At 50.2% G+C, this 19,566-nt stretch overlaps 1 protein-coding gene across 6 annotated transcripts in view; it reads left to right on the top strand.

Annotated features, from left to right (window-relative positions):
• The window catches only part of Actn1 (actinin alpha 1), an 89,416-nt gene that overhangs the window by 27,419 nt on the left and 42,431 nt on the right, over window positions 1–19,566 (top strand). For 4 of the 6 annotated variants that reach the window (XM_004837336.4, XM_004837338.4, XM_004837337.4 and 1 more), the window contains exon 2: window positions 18,368–18,482. In XM_004837336.4, coding sequence (XP_004837393.1) covers window positions 18,368–18,482 — 115 coding nt within the window. Of the gene's footprint in view, window positions 1–10,888; window positions 11,039–18,367; window positions 18,483–19,566 lie in introns of those variants that run through there. The other 2 variants (XM_087195308.1, XM_087195307.1) reach the window with 1 other exon arrangement.

Here is a 19,566-nt window from a genome sequence, read left to right as displayed (position 1 = left end):
TAAAACTTTGTGGCCTGCTTATGGCAAAATAAAAAACAAGTACCCACAGTTAACACTGATTTTTTAGCCCCCTGTGGCCAGGTGTAAAATTTTATGTGCAATTATGTATACGTTTTGTTGGGATAAAACATACAAAATTTAAGTGTTTTTTTTTTTTTTTTTTTTTTTGAGACAGTGTCTCACTGTGTATTTCAGGCTGATCTTAAACTCCTCATCCTCCTACCTTAGCCTCCTGAGTGCTGGGATTACAGGTGCGCACTACCCACACCCAGTTTGGAAATTTTACATCTTAAACCTTTTTATGTTTTGTGGTGTTAGGGATTGAACCCCAGGCCTCACTCATCCTAGTCAAGCACTCTGCTTCACTGAGCTACATACCAAACCTTTTTTTATCTCAAGACAGTCTCGCTGATTGCCCACACTGGTCTCAAGCTTCCAGTCCTGCCCCAGTGTCCTGTACAGGTGGGATTACAGGCCTGTGGCACCACACCTGACCATTTTAAGTATACGGTTTGGGGACATTGAGTATATTCACATGGTTGTACAATCTTCACCACCATCCATTTCCAGAACTTTTATCATCTTGCTAAATGGAAACAACTTTCCATTCCCCCTTTTTCCTGTCCTCTGGTAGACAGGGAGACTTTCTGTCTATAAATTTTACCACTCTAGGTTCCTTGTATAAGTGGAATCACACCGTATTTGCCTTTTTGTGACTGGGTTATTTCACTGAGTGTAATGTCTTTTAGCGTTTGTCCAAGTAGTAGTTGCATCAGACTTTCCTTCCTGTTTAAGGGTGAATAGTATTTCATGGTATACTACCACAGTTTGTTTATCTGTTCATCTGTTGATAGACATTTGGGTTGCTTCCACGTTTTGGCTATTGTGAATAATGCTGCTGTGAAATTGGGTGTGCTGTTACTTATGTCTCTGCATTGTGCATTTGAGCAGAAGTGGAATTGCTGGATTTTATGTATTTACTGATTGTGCCTCTCAGGCACTTGAAGGCCCCAAGGCAGGGCTGACAGGCCAGCAGAAGGCCTTGGACACCACCCTCTCTCCTCTCCTAGCCTGCCTGTCTGAGTAGCTGTCTGCACAGGCTGGGGGCTGGCCAGCTGGGTCTCCAGGGACACACCATGTTCAGTCTTTGCTGGCTGCCGCATAGCTCTAGGGGAGGCTGGGGCTGAGCAGCTAATGAGAAATCCCAGCATGTTCTGGTGGAGAAGATTGTTTTGGGGCTAGGTCCTGCCCCTCCCTTCCTCAGAACCTCCTCTGGCCTTAGCCTTGGGGGAGGGGGCTGCAGCCTCGTGTGCGCCCTGGGGAGGAGTGGGGAACCCCAGGGCTTGCTGCCCTCCCTTCTTCCCGTCCTCAGGCTGTTTCCCAAAGGGTCCGTGTGTGACACATTTTTGGCCAGTGAGTTAGATAGACTAATGCAAAACTTCCCGGTTTGCTTTGGAGCAGAGTTCCAGCTCTTCCTTGCTAACAGCAGCATCCCCTGTTCTGATTCCTGCCCTCACCATGTGTGCTGTACTCTGAAGTTAGCCCTTGTATCGTCAGTCCCTCGATACAGCCCCACCCTGACCCCAAAACTGGTCTCTGCCTGCTGCAGGTGTGGGCTGCAATCTGAGCCTTATTCCTGGCGCCCAGGAGGGATCTGTGTGTGACCCCCTCTGAGCTCTGGGCTTCAGGAGGTGCACACCTCCCCAAAAGTCTTGTGTATCTGTTAGCTAATCCTAATTTCCTGAGAGTGAGGCCATTTCTTGTTCTTTCATGGTGCATGGTGGTGGCTGGTCTGGTCCCTCCATAGAGGTGCTTCTTGACTTGTGATGAGGTTACCCTGCATGAAGCCCATGGTAAGTTGAAAATATCCTAAATCAAAAATGCATTCAGCACACCTAACTTACCGACCACCCAGTTTAGCGGTGTGGTTCATTAGCTTTGTTAAATGTTCCCACTCCTTGTGAGTGCAGGGCTTCCTGGGAGGTGTGACTCACTGCCACTGGCCAGCATCCTGAGAGAAAGCATTGTTCTGCATATTGCTAAACCCAGGAAAGCTCCACATCCAGAATTCCAAGTATACTTTTTGCTGAATGCGTGTCACTTTAGAGCCATCGCTGTCAAAAATTTGGAAGTGCAACCATCATAAGTTGGCAGCATCTGTGTTGAATGGATGCTAAGTGAGAGAGAGAATGAAAATAATAATGGAAAGTATTTGGGATTTGGTGTTAGGGAACTCCTGGTTTTTGATTTGGGCCCAGTTCTTTGCTAGCTGGGTTAATTCTTCTGAGCCTTAGCTTTTCTCATCTCTAAAATGGGAACCAAAGAAACCTATCTCTTCATGAGCTTGCTGTGAATACTGTGGTCCTCAGAATTAAGTGTGTAGTAAATAAGTGCCAGCTGTTGTCATTGTTGAGCCCGTCCCCCAAGTGGGAGGGGCTTGAGAACTGGGACCCTACGTGCTTTTCCTCTGATTCTCAGATGTCTGTTTCTGTCCACACTCCTGCATGACAAGAGGAAGGGGCTTCAAGCATTTTGGCTGAGAATTTCCTACTCCCCGAGGTTGCTGTATACTTTAGAGGTCCTACTACCCTTTCTAGATTGCAGACTGCAGGACCTTGTCTCCCTCATATCTGGGGACAGGAGCCTCCGTCTCCATGCAGTAGGGTGGCTCTTTGTCCTATAGGATGAGTGAGACCACACTCATCTGCCCAAGCCCAGAGGAGGGAATAGGACAGCAAACCTACTTAGAGCTGCCTTCTGCTTTCTCTCTCCCTGCAGGAGGGTGGGTCTTGCCCAGGCTTCGGGCTGTTGGGTGGGAAGAGCCTGGCTTTGGGCTCTGCAGTGCTGGGGTGGAGGGAGCCTGGCCATCTTCCTGTAAGCCTGTTTCTTCATCTGCAAAAAAATGGCAGCCTGTCTTGCCAGGTTTTTGCAAGAATTAACTGAGATGATAGAGTAAACCACCCAGGCTGGTGTCCTGCACTTGGTGGGCTCTCTAGATGTGGGCAGGTGTCGATACTCCCTAGATGTGGGCAGAATCAACCAAAAAGCACTGTTAGCAAACCCTTCTTCCCCTCGTCTGTGCAGAAGCTGAGGTGCTACAGGCTTCCTGTGCCTTTCTCTAGCCCGAAGTTGCCCAAGCTTGTCTGATTACAGGATTCACCTGGAGTACATGGAAAGGTACCGATTCGTGGGCTCCACCCAGGGCTCTTGAACCAGAATGTCGGCTACCTGGGTGGGATCAATGTTTTCAACATTTGTTATAAGTGGGCCCATTTGGGGGATGGCAGCCTCAGCTTGCTCTTCCAGTGGCTGTCACTTGATCCTCACTGAAGCCTAGTGAGTGAGCCAGGTGTGACCCCGTGGAAAGCCAGGGGCCTTTGTAGGTGTGGAATCTTGTAGACCCTGGCCTGAGGTCCTCAGCTCCGTGGTGGTGGAATCAGAATTAGAACCTGGGTCTCCTGGTGCTGTGTTCATTGTTCCTGCAGACATTCCATTAGTGATGGCAAACATTTTAGAGCTTTCAGTGATAACAAATAGCCAGCTGCAGCATGTGTGCCATAGATTCACCACCACTGCCTAGAGCATGGAAAACATGGAGGGTGGAGGAAGATGGGGCAGCAGGAAGGAGGTGAGTATTGCGGACTTCGGTGATGGCAGGAGGGGATTGCAGAGACCAGCCTGAGGGCAGGCGGTGAGGTGGGACCTGACCCCCACTGAGATGCCTCCCCAGGGGAGCCATCTGGAAACTGAGTTCCCAGTGAGCATGGTGAGCCGTGGGCCTCTTCCCTGAGCCACTGGGAATCAATAGATGTTACAGGAAAGAAGGTTAGGAAGGCTCGATTTGGGCCGGCATGGGGCCAGGTGGGCAGGGCTGGGGTACCTGCCTGGGGCTGTTGAAGTCCAATGGGAAGGCAGTGCCCACCACTCCCTCCCTAATTTCATTTGGTGTGGGGAGACTTCCAGAGGCCTAGGCAGGCCGGCTCCCCCATTCAGATGAGTAATGGAATGGGCTCGGCCAGGCACAGGGCCTGAGGCTTTGCTCACCACCTCATTCCCCAGGGGGCATTGTGGAGGATCTTTCTTAGGTCCTCTATCCTGCCCTATTTTCTGGCTTCCTTGAAAGAGACTGTGGAGGACAATTTTACCCTCTGTTCCCTGACCCCAAAAGGTGATTTGAGGTGGGCTTGGATGCCCCAAGGGTGGAGGAGCCTAGCTGGGACATGGCAGGATTGTGGCCAGGTACACAGTGATCTGCTCCTAGTGCCAGGAAAGAGCAGAGAGGAGGAGCAGGACATTGTACCTGCAGTGAGAAACCTGTTTGTTGTGACCCTGAGTGACAAGGTGAGCTTCTCTGCACCTCAGTTTTCTCATCTGCAAAATGAAATTAGCAGAGGTCCCACAATCAGAGGGTGGCCAGGAGGATTGAGTTCATGCTGGTAGAGTGGCTGGGACAGCATCCCGAAGTCCTGCTCCTGCCTTCTGACCAGATTGTGAGGCTGAAGACTTTGGACCTTCTGTCACTGGTGAGCTAGTGTGGAGTCTGGGCAGGGAGCGGAGTGCGTGGCGGCGGCTGTGTGTCAGTGGATGGCAGCTTCCCAGTTTGCTCCAGTTGGCCCCGAAGTGAAATCTGGGCTGGCCTCTCCCGAGCGTCTTGTGTGTCCACCCCCACGTCTGTCTCCACCTCCCCCGGGGTCTGAGCTACCTTTGTCACCATGTCATCTTTGCTGCCTCTCCGGTCCACCCCTGTTCTTCATTCCTGCAGTCAGAAGTCTCTTGCCAAGATGCAGGTGTCATTGTGTGTTAACCACACCTGGTTCCCACACCCACCTCTTAGTCCCTCATTCATTTATTCAGCTGAAATCAGACAAAACCTCTTCAGTGGCTTCCGTTGTCCTCAGGGGAACTAATCATCATGCTGTGGGTGCCCGTGTTCCCCCGTGGCCAGCTGACCCGGGTGCCTGCCCCCTTCTCTCCTTTCCTCTTGCACCAGCCCCAGGGGCCATTTTTCCTCTTGAGCAGGCCTTCTGCCCCTCTCTCCCTGGGGCCTTTGCCATTGTGTGACCTCTGGGCCTGGCTACCTCCTGCCTCCCACACATGCACACAGGGTTAATGTGCACTTGGTTTACACCTGGTGTCTTGATGTCATTATTAATAGTTGTTATTTGAAGTGCCTCCATTTAGATGATAGATTGTAGGGCCCCTTCACATTTACAAGCTTTTCATCTAACTGGCACTCTGCAGCCATAGGAATTCACTGACCTTGGGGCAGGGGGCAGGACCCCTTCACCCCCACCCCAGGACGAGGTCAGGGCTGGTTGAGCCTCATGTCTCCCACGACTTTTCCTGTATCCCATTGAGCTTTCGTTATCCTTTGTCTCCCCACCACACTGTAGCTCCAGACTTAGGAGCTCTGTGCCTTTATTTAACCCTGATGCAGGGCCACATTGCTGGTCAGAACATACAGATTGAATGGATGAATGTGCCCCGCTCCCTGAGGGGAGCCCAGCCTTGGCAAGACAGGACGGGCAGTGGCCTGCTGTGCGGGAGCTGCTGACGGGCCAGTCCAAGCCCAAACGAGCTGCTGTGCACACCCTGGCATCCACACCACCGGCCTGGCTGCCCCTTCAGTTATTCATTGTCTTTCTCAATGAGCTTTGTGTTTAGAAGCCAAATGAGACAAGAACTCAAACTCTCTTTTTGTCTCCCAAAGTGGAGACTTAGAATAAAGCCCTGCCCAGCCCATCCTGCATCCCCAGGGAGGGAGAGGGTCCACAGCCTTCTCTCCTGGCTGGGTGGGATGTTGGAGGTGATTTGTAGCTCAGTGTCCTGGGCTGCCCTTTAGGCCCCCACCCCACTGCTGGCCCGGGGACAGCCTGGGGATGGCAGAACAGGGCCCTGTGGCTTTCAACTGGTTTGGGGATGGGTGCAGGGTGGTGGGCAGAGCTGGGTGCTCAGGGCTGAGTCTTTGTTATTCCCCACCTGGCCTCTAAGAGCCCCTGCCCTTGGAGAGTGAAAAGGGCTCAGGCTTTGATGTCCTATAGACCCCAGTTCAAATCTCAGTTCTGCCTTTTAGTAGCTGAGTGACTGTGGGAAGGTTGCTACCACCGGAGACCCTCAGTTTCCTTCTCTTTTATCATAAGGGTTGAGCAGATTAGCTGAGGTGTCCCATGCCTCCCCAAGCGGTGACTGTGACTTTAGTGAGTGGTTAGAAGAGCCAGAATCTTTGAGCAGCTGTAGGATCTGAATCCTTCTCCCCCCCGCCCCAGGACTCTGCCTTGTCTGCTTTGCCTTCAGCAGTCCCATCCTTACACTGAGGCCAAATACTGAACTTTCTCCTCTAACAAGGTTTGGGGGAGGCTGCAGCAGTAGCAGGCACCTCAGGCTGTGCCTTCTGTGGGGATGCACAGATGCGGATCTCTGATTTCTGGGGGGCCCCCAAGCTTCCCAGTGGTGGGGCTACCAGGTCTGCCTGCAGCTCTTCTTCTGTCTTCCAGAAATGCAGATAGATGGTTCCCTCGTCCCAGACTGGCCATGCTGAGGTGTTGGCTGGGTGCCTAGCCAGCAGGCCTGTGTCCTGGGCCCCTGATTCCCCCAACTGCTGAGGGGTCTTGTGGATGGGCGGGGAGAGCAGTGATGGCCTTGAACTTGTGATCTTTTTTGCCCCAGCCTCCCCAGTAGCTGCGACTACAAGTGATTACTCCTGGCCTTGTCACTCTGATTGGGTCAGGGAGGCAGGGCTGTGGAGCCTGCTGGACCAACTGCAGGAACTCAATGAGTACCCAGGTGTCGCTCGAGATCCCTTGTGTTGCCGGGAACTATTTGCCATACAAGGGCGATTCTCTGAGCCCTGGAGTAGTTTCTGTTCCATGAATGCTCTTCCTTTCTTGCTCCTTTAGTCATGAGCTCTCCATATCTGTATTTATTTATTTATTTATTTATTTATTTTGTAAGTTTGTTGTAAGTAGTCTGACCCCTGGAGAAAAGCTTCTAATGAGAAATCTAGGTAGCTCCTTATTCCTGGTCATCAAGGCACATTCAGCAGAAATGACCCTGGAGGGGGGATGGAAGCTAACTGTGTTTATTTTATTTTAGCCCCCACTGTAAGTCAAGTATCATGTTTTTTAGTTTTTTCTACATCCAGAAGAGCTGGATGTGATCATTCTCATTTCACAGATGAGACCATCGAGGCTTCAGTGTCACATTTCAGCTACACAGAGGAGCCATGTTAGGGCTGCCGGTCTGTAGCTCCCCATGTAGTATGCTTATTAGCCTGGGCTGAATCCTTGTCATCTAGGGAAATTCTCTGTAGAATTGAGTGACCTGTAGTTCTTAGCATCTGTGCCCAAAAAAACTAAATGACCTCACTTTTAGGTGGCTTTTCCTTCTTTGGGGAAAGAATGTGCAGCCCACTTGTGTGAGCTATAGCCTGCAGAGGTCTGTGTGCTGTCACATCTCCAAGGGCCAGCGTCAGACTCTAGACGTGGGGGCAGGGGTATGGAGATAGCAGTGGGAAGCAGGCTGTTCCCACTCCAGCTTCCTGGAGTGGGTGGGTGCCACTCTGCCTCCAGACCAGCTCCTCCTGCCTTCTCATCCTTGTCCCTGCTTGCTTCTGGCCGTTGTGCAGTTGCCCTGCTAACTCAGTCCATTTTTTCCTCTCTAGAAGGGTGAGGTCCAGGGCCTCCCTTTGTCTAGTGTCTTGCTTGTGAAATAGAGGCTCATTTTTAGCTTTGTTTTACTGATATGGGAACCAAGGCCCAGTGAGGCCAACCTACATAAGTCTGGGGCTATGAAGGCCATCACTGACAGAGCTCACAGTCGGTGGGCTTTTGCTGAGGGTTCTTCGGTCTCTGGGAGGGGAGGCTGTGGATAGTGGCAGACCTGGGGGGAGGGCAGTTGAGTCTCTTTGACGGCAGGCTAAGAAAACAGACCTAGTGTCTTCACTGCAATCCTGCATCTATCTTTCAGAATGGCTCTTGTCTTAGTTACTTTCTCATTACTGGGACAGAATACCTGAGACCCACAAGTTAAAGGAGGAAGGGCTTATTTTGCCTCAGTTTATAGAGGTTTCAGTAAATAATCGGCTCCAAGGGAAGGTGGCATGGCAGGGTAGAGATAGTTCATGGCATGGAAGCAGGAAGCAGAGGAATCAAGGGAGGAGGAGGGCCACGCCCACAGTGTCCTCCCTCCCACCGGGCTTTACCTCCTAATTTATGAACCCATCAGTGGACTAATCCAGTGATGAGTATCAAACATCCATGATCCAGTCTATGCGAGCATGAGGCTGGGGGAGGAGGGTGTCGAGATACAAACCGTAGCAGCTCTGCATTCTCCCAGAGGTCTCCAGGTTCCCCCTATACTGGGCAGGGAGGTCAGGCCTGAGCCCCATGGGAACTCTCTCCAAGCAGGGTGAGCTTGTTGGGCCAGTCAGCTCCCCAGATTGAGCCATTGGACCCCCTGCTCCTTGGCCCTTGTGGCTCTCTGGCACTGTGGCTCCTGAAAGGGGCTGCAGATGGGCACAAACCAGGAAATGCTGTGTCTCCTCGCCAACCTGTTCCCGCTGTCCTCACTGAGGCCACAGGCTGCTCTGAGTTTCCTCTTCAGTGGGAAAAAAATAACAAGACCTTCCTTGCCAGTATATGGAGCTCTAGAAATGATTAACTTAGATTAAATAGAAGAGGATGGGAAGTGACAGCAGTTTATTGGGCTCCTGCAATGACCAGGGCATCTTGATGGCTGTTCCGCATCCATTGCCTTGATGTTGACAATGACCTTGCCAGAGTAGTGATACTGTTTATTCCCATTTGTCAGGGGAGGCACTTGAGGCCTAGATAGGTTAACTGAGATCACATGGCCAGTGAGTGGCAAGAACCAGCAGCTGGGTTAACATTTTTAAGTGTCTGCTATGGAGGAAGCGCTGGACTAAGTATTTTAAGTCCCTAGGTCTAATTTGCTCCCATTCTGTGCCAGTGTAGGTCATTACCCCATTTTACAGATGAGGACACCGAGGCTGAGAGATTAGAATCCTGGTCCAGGAAAGCAGTCTTAATGAGCGGTGTAGTCTGGGACTGAAGCCCAGGTCTGTTGGGTTCAAACCCAGCTGCTTTGGGTGGCCCCGGCTTCCTGTACTCTAAGTTTCCAAGACCCAGCATTCACATTTTGGGTGTGGTGGGAGAAGCTGTTGAGAGTGGAGAAGAAGGCCAGGTGGCTGTCAGCTTCTTCAGCAGCTGCTCCCAGGTGGGTGGAAAGTAAATAGATCTGGGTGGAGATGTTCTGGGGAGCTCTGCTTTTCATCTGCAAGTGAGCTAGCTGACGGCTCGCTTTGAAAGGCTGGCACTTGGCCCTTGATAAGTTCAGCAGATACTCTTATTTGAGTTACCAGAGCACCAGGCATCTGAAATCACTTCTGGGCAGGTGTTTGCTTAGACAAATCACCCAGGACCCATGCATTGGCCAGACTGGCCGCACATGTGTAGGGCTTCTGGGGACTCCAGGGTGGCCCAAGCTAGAGAACATGCTCCCCAGCTGTTTCGCTGTCACATTCCTGATGGCAGCCAGTGAACTCCCAGGGGACTCTGGCTTTGAGCAGCAGCCACAGGAGTTTCCTCGGGTAGCAGGTCCTAGCCCAGAGGGTGGAAGGTTGTAGGTGAATTGATTTTTTGACTTGAAGAACCTGGGCCAAGATGCTGGTTGCTCTCCAGGGACAGGCCAAGCTCTGGAGGGAAAGCCAGCTTGTATAGGAAGCCCTGTGCCGCTTTCAAGAGCCTTAGAAACTAGCTGGGCAGTTTCTGGGGCGTGAGACCAGCATCCTGCCAGCCGTCTCTCCCCAGTTAACTGTTGCTGGCTTAGCTGCTGGGGTGTTGTGTGCCTGATTTCTGGTGTATCATGTCCTTAGTTATGTCTCTGATTATGACTTTATAGTATTTTACAGTGATAAAGCATTTGAGAGTTCGCTGACCCTTCATACTCATATCCCTTATTTGATTTTCTCACTCTTTCAAATGGATGAGATACATTTTTTTTCTTTCTCATCTTTTTCTTGGTCTTTATTTTGGAAATATCCCCTCTGCCCCCATAATACATGAGCACTGACCACCCCTTCTGTTCCATCCCAGAGGGGATAGCAGAGAAATGGGACCCTTCTTCTGTCCACCCCAGAGGTCTGATGTAACTGTTAACTACATACACTTTTACATTTGTATAGTTATTTTTGCTTTAAATAGAGAATGACAGCATGAATCAAGAGTATTCTGTGAGGGCTGGGGATTTAGCTCAGTGGTTTCGCTGCCTGCTGCACAAGCGCAAGGAACCGAGTTCCATCCCCGGTACCAAAAAAAAAAATAAAAGCATATTCTGTGAAAAGCAAATGTTTCTCTCCCCTATCTGGAACTTCCCGGCCTCCTTCCCTGGAGGCAGCCTCTGATCTCCCATGTGTCCTTCAGGACCACTGTGGCATCAAGCTTTTAGGGACTGACAAGTGAACCAATAACAGGTGTTGGCTGGGCTGTGAGGGTGAGGGGCTGGCGGGCCTGATAGTGACTCTGATCTTGTTTTGCATCCATTGAAATGAAACTGCCTTGTAGAATTTATGGGCCTCCTTTGGCAGGATGTACTCCTCCCCGCCAGTAAACACTACACAGGTACAAAAGATTGTGTATTTTAGGCACATTATGATGGGAAAAGTTGCAAGCCACAGCCGCAAAGTCCAAGGGGCTCAGCTGGGGGTTACAGACCTGGAAGGGGTTAACTTATCTGAGGTCACATGCCTGGCTGAGGCAGGGCAGCCCAGGCTTCCTGAGCCCTGTCCTGTGAACAATAGCTCCCCTGGAGTGAACCGGCATTGGTGTCCTTGATTCTGGGAGAGGTGTGGTCAGTGCATGAGATCACAGCCACCCGCTGGGTTAAGTGGCCCTGCTGCCCCACCACAGCCGAGTGGGTCTCATCTGCTGCAGGTGGATTATCTTGTTTACACTGCGCCTTTGTCAGTAGGGCCTCTCTGGTGAGGTCAGGGAAGAGCTGAAGGCCTGGATTTCACAGGGAGGCAAGTAAACATCTGAAAGGAGAGCCCCCGGCAGGGAGAAGGGACAGGAGGGCAGGACAGGCCACCGAATTGCAGACAACTGGACAAGGAGAGCAGTACTTGATCCTGGGCACTTCAGTTACTGGAGCACAAGCAATCCGCATTTGGATGTGTTTGGTTTTGAGTCATTTTGTCATGTTTGTGTGATTGCTCATAGTTTTAAACCTGTAGTACTTTGTATCCTGATTTCTTTTTTTATAAATTATATATAAGCATTTTCCCATAATAACATACTTTCAGAACCCATCATTTTGGTCATGTACTCTTCTATTAAGTGTATGAACCATAATTTACTTAACTAATACCTTATTAATATAATTTGAGGCTATTTCTAATTTTTTCCTGTTAAATATGGCTAGCAAGAATATTTTCATGCTCATAGCCTTTTCTTTATTTAGCGTTATTTACCCAGGATAGAGTCCCAGAACCAGGGGAGGGGCTCATGGACATTCTCGTTTGCTTTGGCAAATTGCTTTCCTTTACATCAGACTTCATGCAGAGACATAGTAAGACCTTTGTCATTGTACCCATCCTAACAATGGGAATTAGCAGATACTTATTTTGCAAATGTAATATATGACGTATACTTTTAAATTTACGAGTACTCATTCATTAATAAATACACCCTGTTTTAGTTCACAAGTCGGTAATGTATGTGTTGCACATCTAATTATAGTTCCTTGTGTAATGTGTTGGTTGCTGATGAACAGCAGAAGAGAGGAGTTGCCACTACTCCTCACAAGAAGTCCCCTCTACTTACAGGAAGTCCCTTCTGCTCTTCACAGGAAGGTCCTCTCAGCTCTTCCTAACGCATTCCTGGATGGCTAATGTCACCAGTGGTTATTTAGGAGTGTGAACTGTGGCAGGCACAAGTGTCTATCCGGGTGCTTTTTTGAGCTCTCCATGCATTATTGTACATGTTACTTCTTTTGTTAGGAGGCTTGGGAAGGTCGATGTTTTCCTGTTGTGGAACCAGAGACTCAATGGGTCACAACTCTAGAGTTTGCTGACATCTTTTAGTATGGGGGAGGGAGTTTGTGGTATCTTATCTTTTAAATTGTAGAGATTTCCCATAAAAGTCCAGCTTTCTGGCTCCTCTTAATTGGAGGTGTGGCAATGAGGGACCATGTTAATGTGTAGCGGTGAGGAGGGGCTGCTTCTCCCACCTTCCTATACTCAAACATTCTTGGGTACTTTTAAGTTATTTCTCTGTAGCTATGTTGCCTGGTAGGTGGAAAAACAAAGGATAGCCAGAGAGAGCCACCATTTCAAGAAAAATGCATAAGAATTTGTGGAGATGAGGACTACCTAACCCTACTTTTCTCCACTTGGCTCCTTTTTGCTCATTTATTAAACCTCTCTGTGCCTTAGTTTCCTCACTTCTAAAATGGGAAGACAAACAGTGTTTCCTTCATGGTGTCATTGTGAAGATTAAGTTAAAATGGGTAGAGCACTTTAGAAGAGGATCTAGCCCATAGTAAGTGCTGAATAAATCTAGCTGCTGTTTTGATTGTAATGATTTATGGCCAGGTTCTCAGTGAAGGGTGGTTTTTTTTGGGTACTGGGGATTGAACTTGGGATCTTGCGCTTGAGAGGCAGGCAGTGGAGGGGGTGATTTTTGTATGTCATGGCTCGGAGTGTGGGGTGTTACTGGCGTCTAGTGGGTAGGGTCCGGGGATGCTGCTAAACACCCTACAATACACAAGACACCCCTCCCCCAACGAGGAATTTTCTGACCCAAAATTTCAAAAGTACTGAGGTCAATATAACCTGCTTAGGCACTGAAGTATGTTGACATGTAAGTCCTGGGTCGTTACTGTAGTCCAGGCCCCTCCTTTTCAAGGTTTTAAATGGACTGTCACTGGTCCTCCAACATGTCCCCGGATAGATGCCATTATTACCCTCACTAGGTGCCTGAGATAGCCATGCCCATTCACTGCCCAGGGTCATAGTCCTGGGGTGTGCATGGTGGTCTTTACAGTGACTGAATCCTTGCAGTCCCACGGCTGCTTGTTCTGTGGTGTGGTCCTGTCACCTTCCTGTGCTTCAGTTCTGTGTCACTGCTCTATTCTGTGGTCAAGGCTGTGAACGACACTAAACCTTAAAGGTCCAGCTCCTGACTCATGTGCGTGTGCGTGTGTGTGTGTGTGGGCGTGGGCGTGTGCGTGCGTGCGTGTGCGTGTGTGTGTGTGGTGACCCTGTGTGCTCCACATCCCAGCCAAGTGGGATTAGTCACATGTTCTTTTAGGACCTAAAAGCTGGATAGTACTGGTGATGGTGAGAGCCACTTCATCCATACTTATTATATTCCAGGCATAATATTACCATTATTAATATAAATTTAATAACATTGCTATGCTAATATTGTCTTATTTAAGCTTCACCCTAGTCATTCCTGGTAGATGCTATTATCTCCCATTTTACAGTTGTCAAAACAGAGGCCATTGGCACATTCTAGTGTTTCTGAGCGGGAAGGCCAGGAGGGCATCTTCTCAAAAGCCATAGATGTTTTCAACACCTGTTAAAGGAATCATCTTGACATGATAGTTGTTAGAGATACAATGGAAAGACGAGAGAGGAATCTGAAGGCAAGCCGAGGCCTGTGGAGAAGGGAGACAAAGGTGCCTTTCCCTCTCCATGGCCAAGTGTGTGGGCTGGAGCCCTCTCTATGACCTTGAGCTGCAGTTCTGGACAACCATCTTTGTACCTTTAGGCCTGGGTGGAAGCTCAAGGTCAGCGAGCAGGTCCTGCCCAGTCCCCCAGGCATTCAGGGCTCTGGGAGGCTGGGGCCCGGTGGTGTGGCTGAGCAGGGGTTGGGTGAAGTGCAGAGTGACTGAGAGGGGAAGTCTGTGAGCACGAGCCACGTGGCCCTTTGTCCCCAGTACTTTCCCCAACATCTCGAAGCATCCCTGAGCCCAGGGATCCGCAGAAAGACTGTCAGCCGCCCTGCTTGTCCCCTTGTCAGCTGTGAGCCCGATCATGGCCGTGGAGGTGCTGAAGGAGACTCAGGATGAGAGGGAGGCAGGTAAGGCAGGGCCTGCTGGCGTTCAGGCAGTTGCAAGGTCCCTTGCCTTCATTTGAGGGAGGCTGAGTCATCCACCTGCTGGATAGCACTGCCACCACGCTGGGCATCCAGGTGGGCTGCTGTAGGGCCATGGGCCCTCTCACTTGTGCCTGTTGGCCTTTTCCTCCTTGCTGGACTTGGGGCACTGCTAAGGCCCGGTGTCCTCCTATGTCACGTGTGGAGGCTGCCACACCCTTTCTCCCCCTTCCTCTCCTGAGAGCAGTGATGGTGAACCTTTTAGAGCTTTCAGGGATAACAGCTAGCTGTTATCAGGAGTGCCACATCCACCACTGCCTTAGAGCCTCCTGGTTCTTGGGAGCTGCCATCCTGGAAAGAGGGCGGCACTTGGAGGATGAAAAAGGAATGAGCCCTCTCAGCCCAGCCTCGGTCGGGCAGGGCATGTTGGGAGGCCTTGTCTTTCTCTTCTCTAACCATTTATTAAACCTTACTAGCTCACAGGCACTTTCCAGATAGTTTTTAGGTAATCATCCTGATGTTTATGAAGTGCTATGGCGATTCCATTGTACTTCTGATCCCATCTTACCGTCAAAGGAACTGATTTAGGGAAGTTGATCCGAAGGTCACACAGCCAGTAAATAGTGACCTGAGAAGTGAACCCAGGTCTGGTAACAGCCTCCAAGGTACCGCTTTCCTCCCTACGCTCGAACTTCTCAGCTGTTTTGCTTGTGGGGGAGACTTCAGTATCTGGGAGGTGCTCAGGGACAAGGATGCTGAGGACTGGGGGCCCTTAGGAAAGCTTCATTTCCAGGCTCAGCACCAGGGCTCTCTCCAGGAGACCTGAGCAAACACAGGTGTTTTTGTCTCTTGCGGGCAGCCCCAGGAAATGGGGCTGGCTGCTTTCAACAGCGCCTTTCCTCTTTCAAAAGCAGTGTCTTTTCACAAAAGCTGCCTCTTCCTCCTTTCTCTTACTCCCAGCCCCCTCTTTAAGACCCAGTTAGTAAACAGGGGTTTTCACAGTTCCCTACTGGGAGGCTCAGGGCAGTTTTCCCCTGGACCCTGGTCACCCCACCTGACACTGTCCCTTTGAGTTGCTGGGCTGACCAGATCCCCTCACTGGGGCGGTAGAAAGCCTTTGGCCAAGGTGCTAGGAAGTACAAGGTAATCAGCAGTGGAAAAAGCCCCCTGCCCACTGCCTCCCCAGTGTGGTGATATTATAGGCAGCTAAGGCAGAAATTAATAAGTAGTCAGACAGGGACAGGCCCTCAAGAAAATCAGTGCAAAAGATGAAACACACCAAAGCTAGCTGAGGTGCATCTAAAGAGGGCAAGACCTCAAGATTAAAGTCACAATGGCCATATTTCTCTAAGGGATGACTGGAAACTTGAAATTATACTGGACAGTAATTGGTACCACCCAGTCCATTAAGTCCAGATATGCATCAGACACCTGGGTGGGTGACCAGAACACCTGGACCCATCCCTTCCCAAAATGTCCCTGTGTTAGAAGTCATAGATAAGCCAGTGTTAATGATGTCAGCCATGTACTCTTGCTGTGTGCCCACCTTCCCTGTTGGGTCAATATTAGCATAGTGGCTATACTTATAAACCCTGTAGGTTGATTATACTTTGACCCATGTTGTGCCCACATTATAACTTTATAAATTACCCCTTACAAAAGGCCCCGGTGGGAGCCCACTTCTGGGACCCCTCCTGTCTCTCAGGAGCTCTCCCTCAACCTTTCTTACTTTTTTTTTTTTTTTTTTTTTGGAACTGGGGGATTGAATTTGGGACTTTGCGCTTGCAAAGCAGGCGGCAGAACCACTGAGCTAAATCCGTGGCTCAACCTTTCTTACTCTTAACCTCCTTTGTTTTTTAAATTTATTCTTTTATTTCAGGAGACACAAACTCAACACATTTGACATCTAGCAGGTTGTGTTACATTTTTCCTGTATCTGTGACACTGGGCAAAAGTGACATCAAGGGAGATGACCAATGGAAGAGAATGTGCAAAACCAAAGTAAATTGTATTTAAAGATTTAAGCCAGGTGTGGTAGTGCATGTCTGTAATCTCAGCACTTGAGGCGGGAGGATTGCCACAAGTTGGAGACCAGTCTGGGCTACACAGTGAGTTCAAGGCCAGTCTGAACTACACAACAGGACCCTTTCTCCGAAACCAAAAAAAAAGATTAAAAATTCTCTCACTCTCTATGCTGGGAATTGAACGAACCCAGGGGTTCACGCATACTAGGCAGGTGCTCTACGACTGAACTACATCTCTACCCCACTTAAAAATTTTTATTTTGAGGCAAGATTTTGCTATGTTGCCAGGCTGACCTGGAATTCGTGATCCTCGTGTCTCAACCTCCTGAGCAGCTGGGATTACAGGTGTGCACTGCCATCCATGCCTGACTGAAAATTCTTTACTACTTTTTACACCAACCAAATAAGCTAACTAAAAGAAAAATGAAAAAAGCCAAGAGGCCTCAGTCCCCACTGGGTTTGCAGAGTCTGTGGTAGAGGAAGGGGACCCAGTACCTACTTCCCTGCTGCAGGCCCCTTCCTCTGGGCTGCTGTGTGTCTAGAGTGACCCTAATGGCACCATGTGTCCCATCGCTCCCTGCCCTGACCGTTCAGCATCCACCCACAAGGTTCGGTTGATCAGCTGGATCCTCCAGCTCTGTAGCAGCTTCTCACATCTGCTCAGCTTTTACACCCACTAGAATGTCCACCGCTACAGCCTGACTGTGCTCTGTGCTCTGGGGTACGAAGGGGACCAGGAGGCTGGGGTGAGGGACAGACGTGGTCAGGTGGTGGTCCTGCACAGGGCCTGGCAGGGTACTGGGGCCATCGTGATGCTGGCCCTCCTCCCTCCTCTCCCAGCACTCTGTTCTCCTCTTCCCTGCTCACAGGCTCTTCGACTTGTGTTTGCGAATCTAGGCAATCAACTCACCCTTTCTTTCTCCTTTGCGCCTCCCTCCCTTTCCTCCCTTTCCTCTCCCCTGTCCTTCCCCTTCCCCTCCTCTTCCCCCTCTCCCCCCTCTCCTTCCTCTCCCCTTCCCTCCTTTACTTCCCAGTATTGGGGATTGAACTCAGGGCTTTTACACTGAGCTATATCCCAGCCCTTCACATTTATTTTTTTTCAAATTTTTTTTTTTTAAAGAGACAGGGTTTCTGCAAGTTACTAAGTTGCCCAGGCTGGGCTCTAATTTGTGATCTTCCAGACTCAGCCTCCCTGAGTCCTGAGATTACAGGCATGCATGCCAATACTTCTAATCTCAGGACTTGCCAGAGCAGCTGGGAAGAGCGCAAATGGCCTGAGACTTTGCCTCCCATGGGAGCTCCATTTGGTGCAGGGAAGTCTGCAGTTGCCAGAGAAGGGCTTGGCTAAAGAAGACCGCTCTTTCCTCTGGGTGCGGTGGACTGCCAGCTGGAGAGAGACATTGGCTTAAGTTTTAGACAGACGTGTGCAGTCAAAGCGTACATTTTTGTTCCTCATGTGTTGAGTCACGCTGTTCCCTAATTGAGCCCCCAGGCAGTGCTGTTGGCACAGGACAGCTTGGCTGATGTCCTGCCCCATCCTAATCTGCTTAATAGAGAAGAAGCTAGAGTTAATGGTCTTCACAGTTAAGCTCCTTAAGTTCCCTTTCTGGAATTCTTCCTCATGTTTTTGTAGTTTAAGGTGCCCCCACCCCTACCCAAAACACAGATACCCTGTCTCTGAACTCTTGTCTCCAACAAAAAGTACTAATCCTTTCCCTTAGTTACCAAGTGGGAAAAGGTTTCGCAAATTAATTTACCCAGAGGTGACAGTGGGGCTTAGTACATTACTTGTGGATTACTGTGCCCTTAAAACTGTGAAGGTCGAAACTAATTTACCTAAGAGGGAAATTGCTGAGAATGGAATCGAGGCACTTCCGGATGTGAATGGGGATGATTTCTTTGGGAGAGGGGCAGCATTGGGGGAGGGTGCTGCCTCACCCACTGCACTGGCGCCATCCAGGCCCTGGACTCTGTAGGGCACCAGGTATGGGCTCACAACTCGGTCAGTGTGGTGAAGAAGACTGTATGGGACAACTTGTGTTGCAAAACTCTGGGGACCCTGCTGGGTAAATGGCTTGTCCGATGCTGGCAACACCACCGGTATGGCCAGTACCATGTAAGCACGAGGCAGGCAGGTCATGGGGAGCCACTGAGGCCCCTGTTGAGCACCTGGGGACCATGGACTGGTGGAGGAGACTGACTGCTTGCTCTTCTTCCCTTCCTCAGACCTTTACTGCATGGTGCAACTCCCACCTCCGGAAGGCAGGGACACAGATTGAGAACATCGAGGAGGACTTCCGAGACGGCCTGAAGCTCATGCTGCTGCTAGAAGTCATCTCAGGTGAGGTGGCCGTGTCCCAGGACAAGCTGGGCTCTGGCCGTGGGTGTAGCTGAGTTAGGGTCTCCTGAACCAAGATGGGGAGGATGTAGGACTGGGAGACAAGCTCTTGCTCCTGCCTCCAACTATCTGGGTGTCTTAGACAAGTCACTTTGCTGCTCTGTCTCAACATCTTCAGCTACAAAAAGATAATGCTGGGATTCTGTTGCACAGGATGTAACCAGTGGGTGCCATCCCCAAACCAGGCGCTACTGTGCCTAGCTGCCATTATCCACAGGATCCCAGGCTGTCCAGGTGTCTGGAGGGACAGCTCCACTTGAATACAGAGCTTTCTTATGGGGACCCCTCCGCCACCATTCCTTAAAGGCTGGGCCCCCCAAGGGTCCAGCCTTGGTTTATATGCTGGGCAGTCTCAGTCACTCTCTTCAGCCAGCCCATCCTTCAGGCCACGGCCTTATTTTAGCCCATACCTCTCCTCTCCTCTAGGGCTCCCTTTTAAATACCAAGCCTAGCTGGGTATATAAATCCATTTTCTGTTGCTGTAACAAAATACCCAAAGCTGGGAACTTTATAAAGAGGAGAGGTTTAGCTGGGCATGGTGGTACCCACCTGTAACCTGAGCACTCAGGAGGCTGAGGTAGAAGGATTACCCTGGGTTGGAGGCCAGCCTGGGCCACACAGTGAGTTCAAGGCCAGCCTGAAGTACATAGTGAGGCCCTGTCTCCCCCCAAAAAGGGTTTTTATTTAGCTTATAGTTTGGAAGGTTGAAAGTCCAAGGTCAGGTGACCCCATCAATTTGGCAAGGTCTCCTTGGCTATATCATATGCCAGATAGCATCATGATAGGAGAAGTCACATGGTTCAGACAGGAGCCCCCAGAGCAGGGCAGGACCAGGCTTGCTCTTTTGTAACAGTTCTAACCAAGTCCCACAAGGACACGCCCCCACGACCTCACCAGGCCCCGCCTCTTAAAGGTCCTTCCAGCTCCTAACATCACTGTGTAAGTCCCATGCAAACACAGGCTTGGGCGTCTCTGTCAGGTGTCCCATAGTGGCCCCTTGGCATGTCCAGGACTGCACTCATCGTCC

The sequence above is a fragment of the Heterocephalus glaber genome, unplaced genomic scaffold (assembly GCF_053883595.1).
Source record: "Heterocephalus glaber isolate CG9 unplaced genomic scaffold, H.glaber_assembly_v1.0 deba00001608, whole genome shotgun sequence".
Taxonomy (NCBI): Eukaryota; Metazoa; Chordata; class Mammalia; order Rodentia; family Bathyergidae; genus Heterocephalus; species Heterocephalus glaber.
The sequence above is the reverse complement of the archived record's forward strand: the minus strand, read 5'-3'. Positions and strand labels throughout refer to the sequence as shown.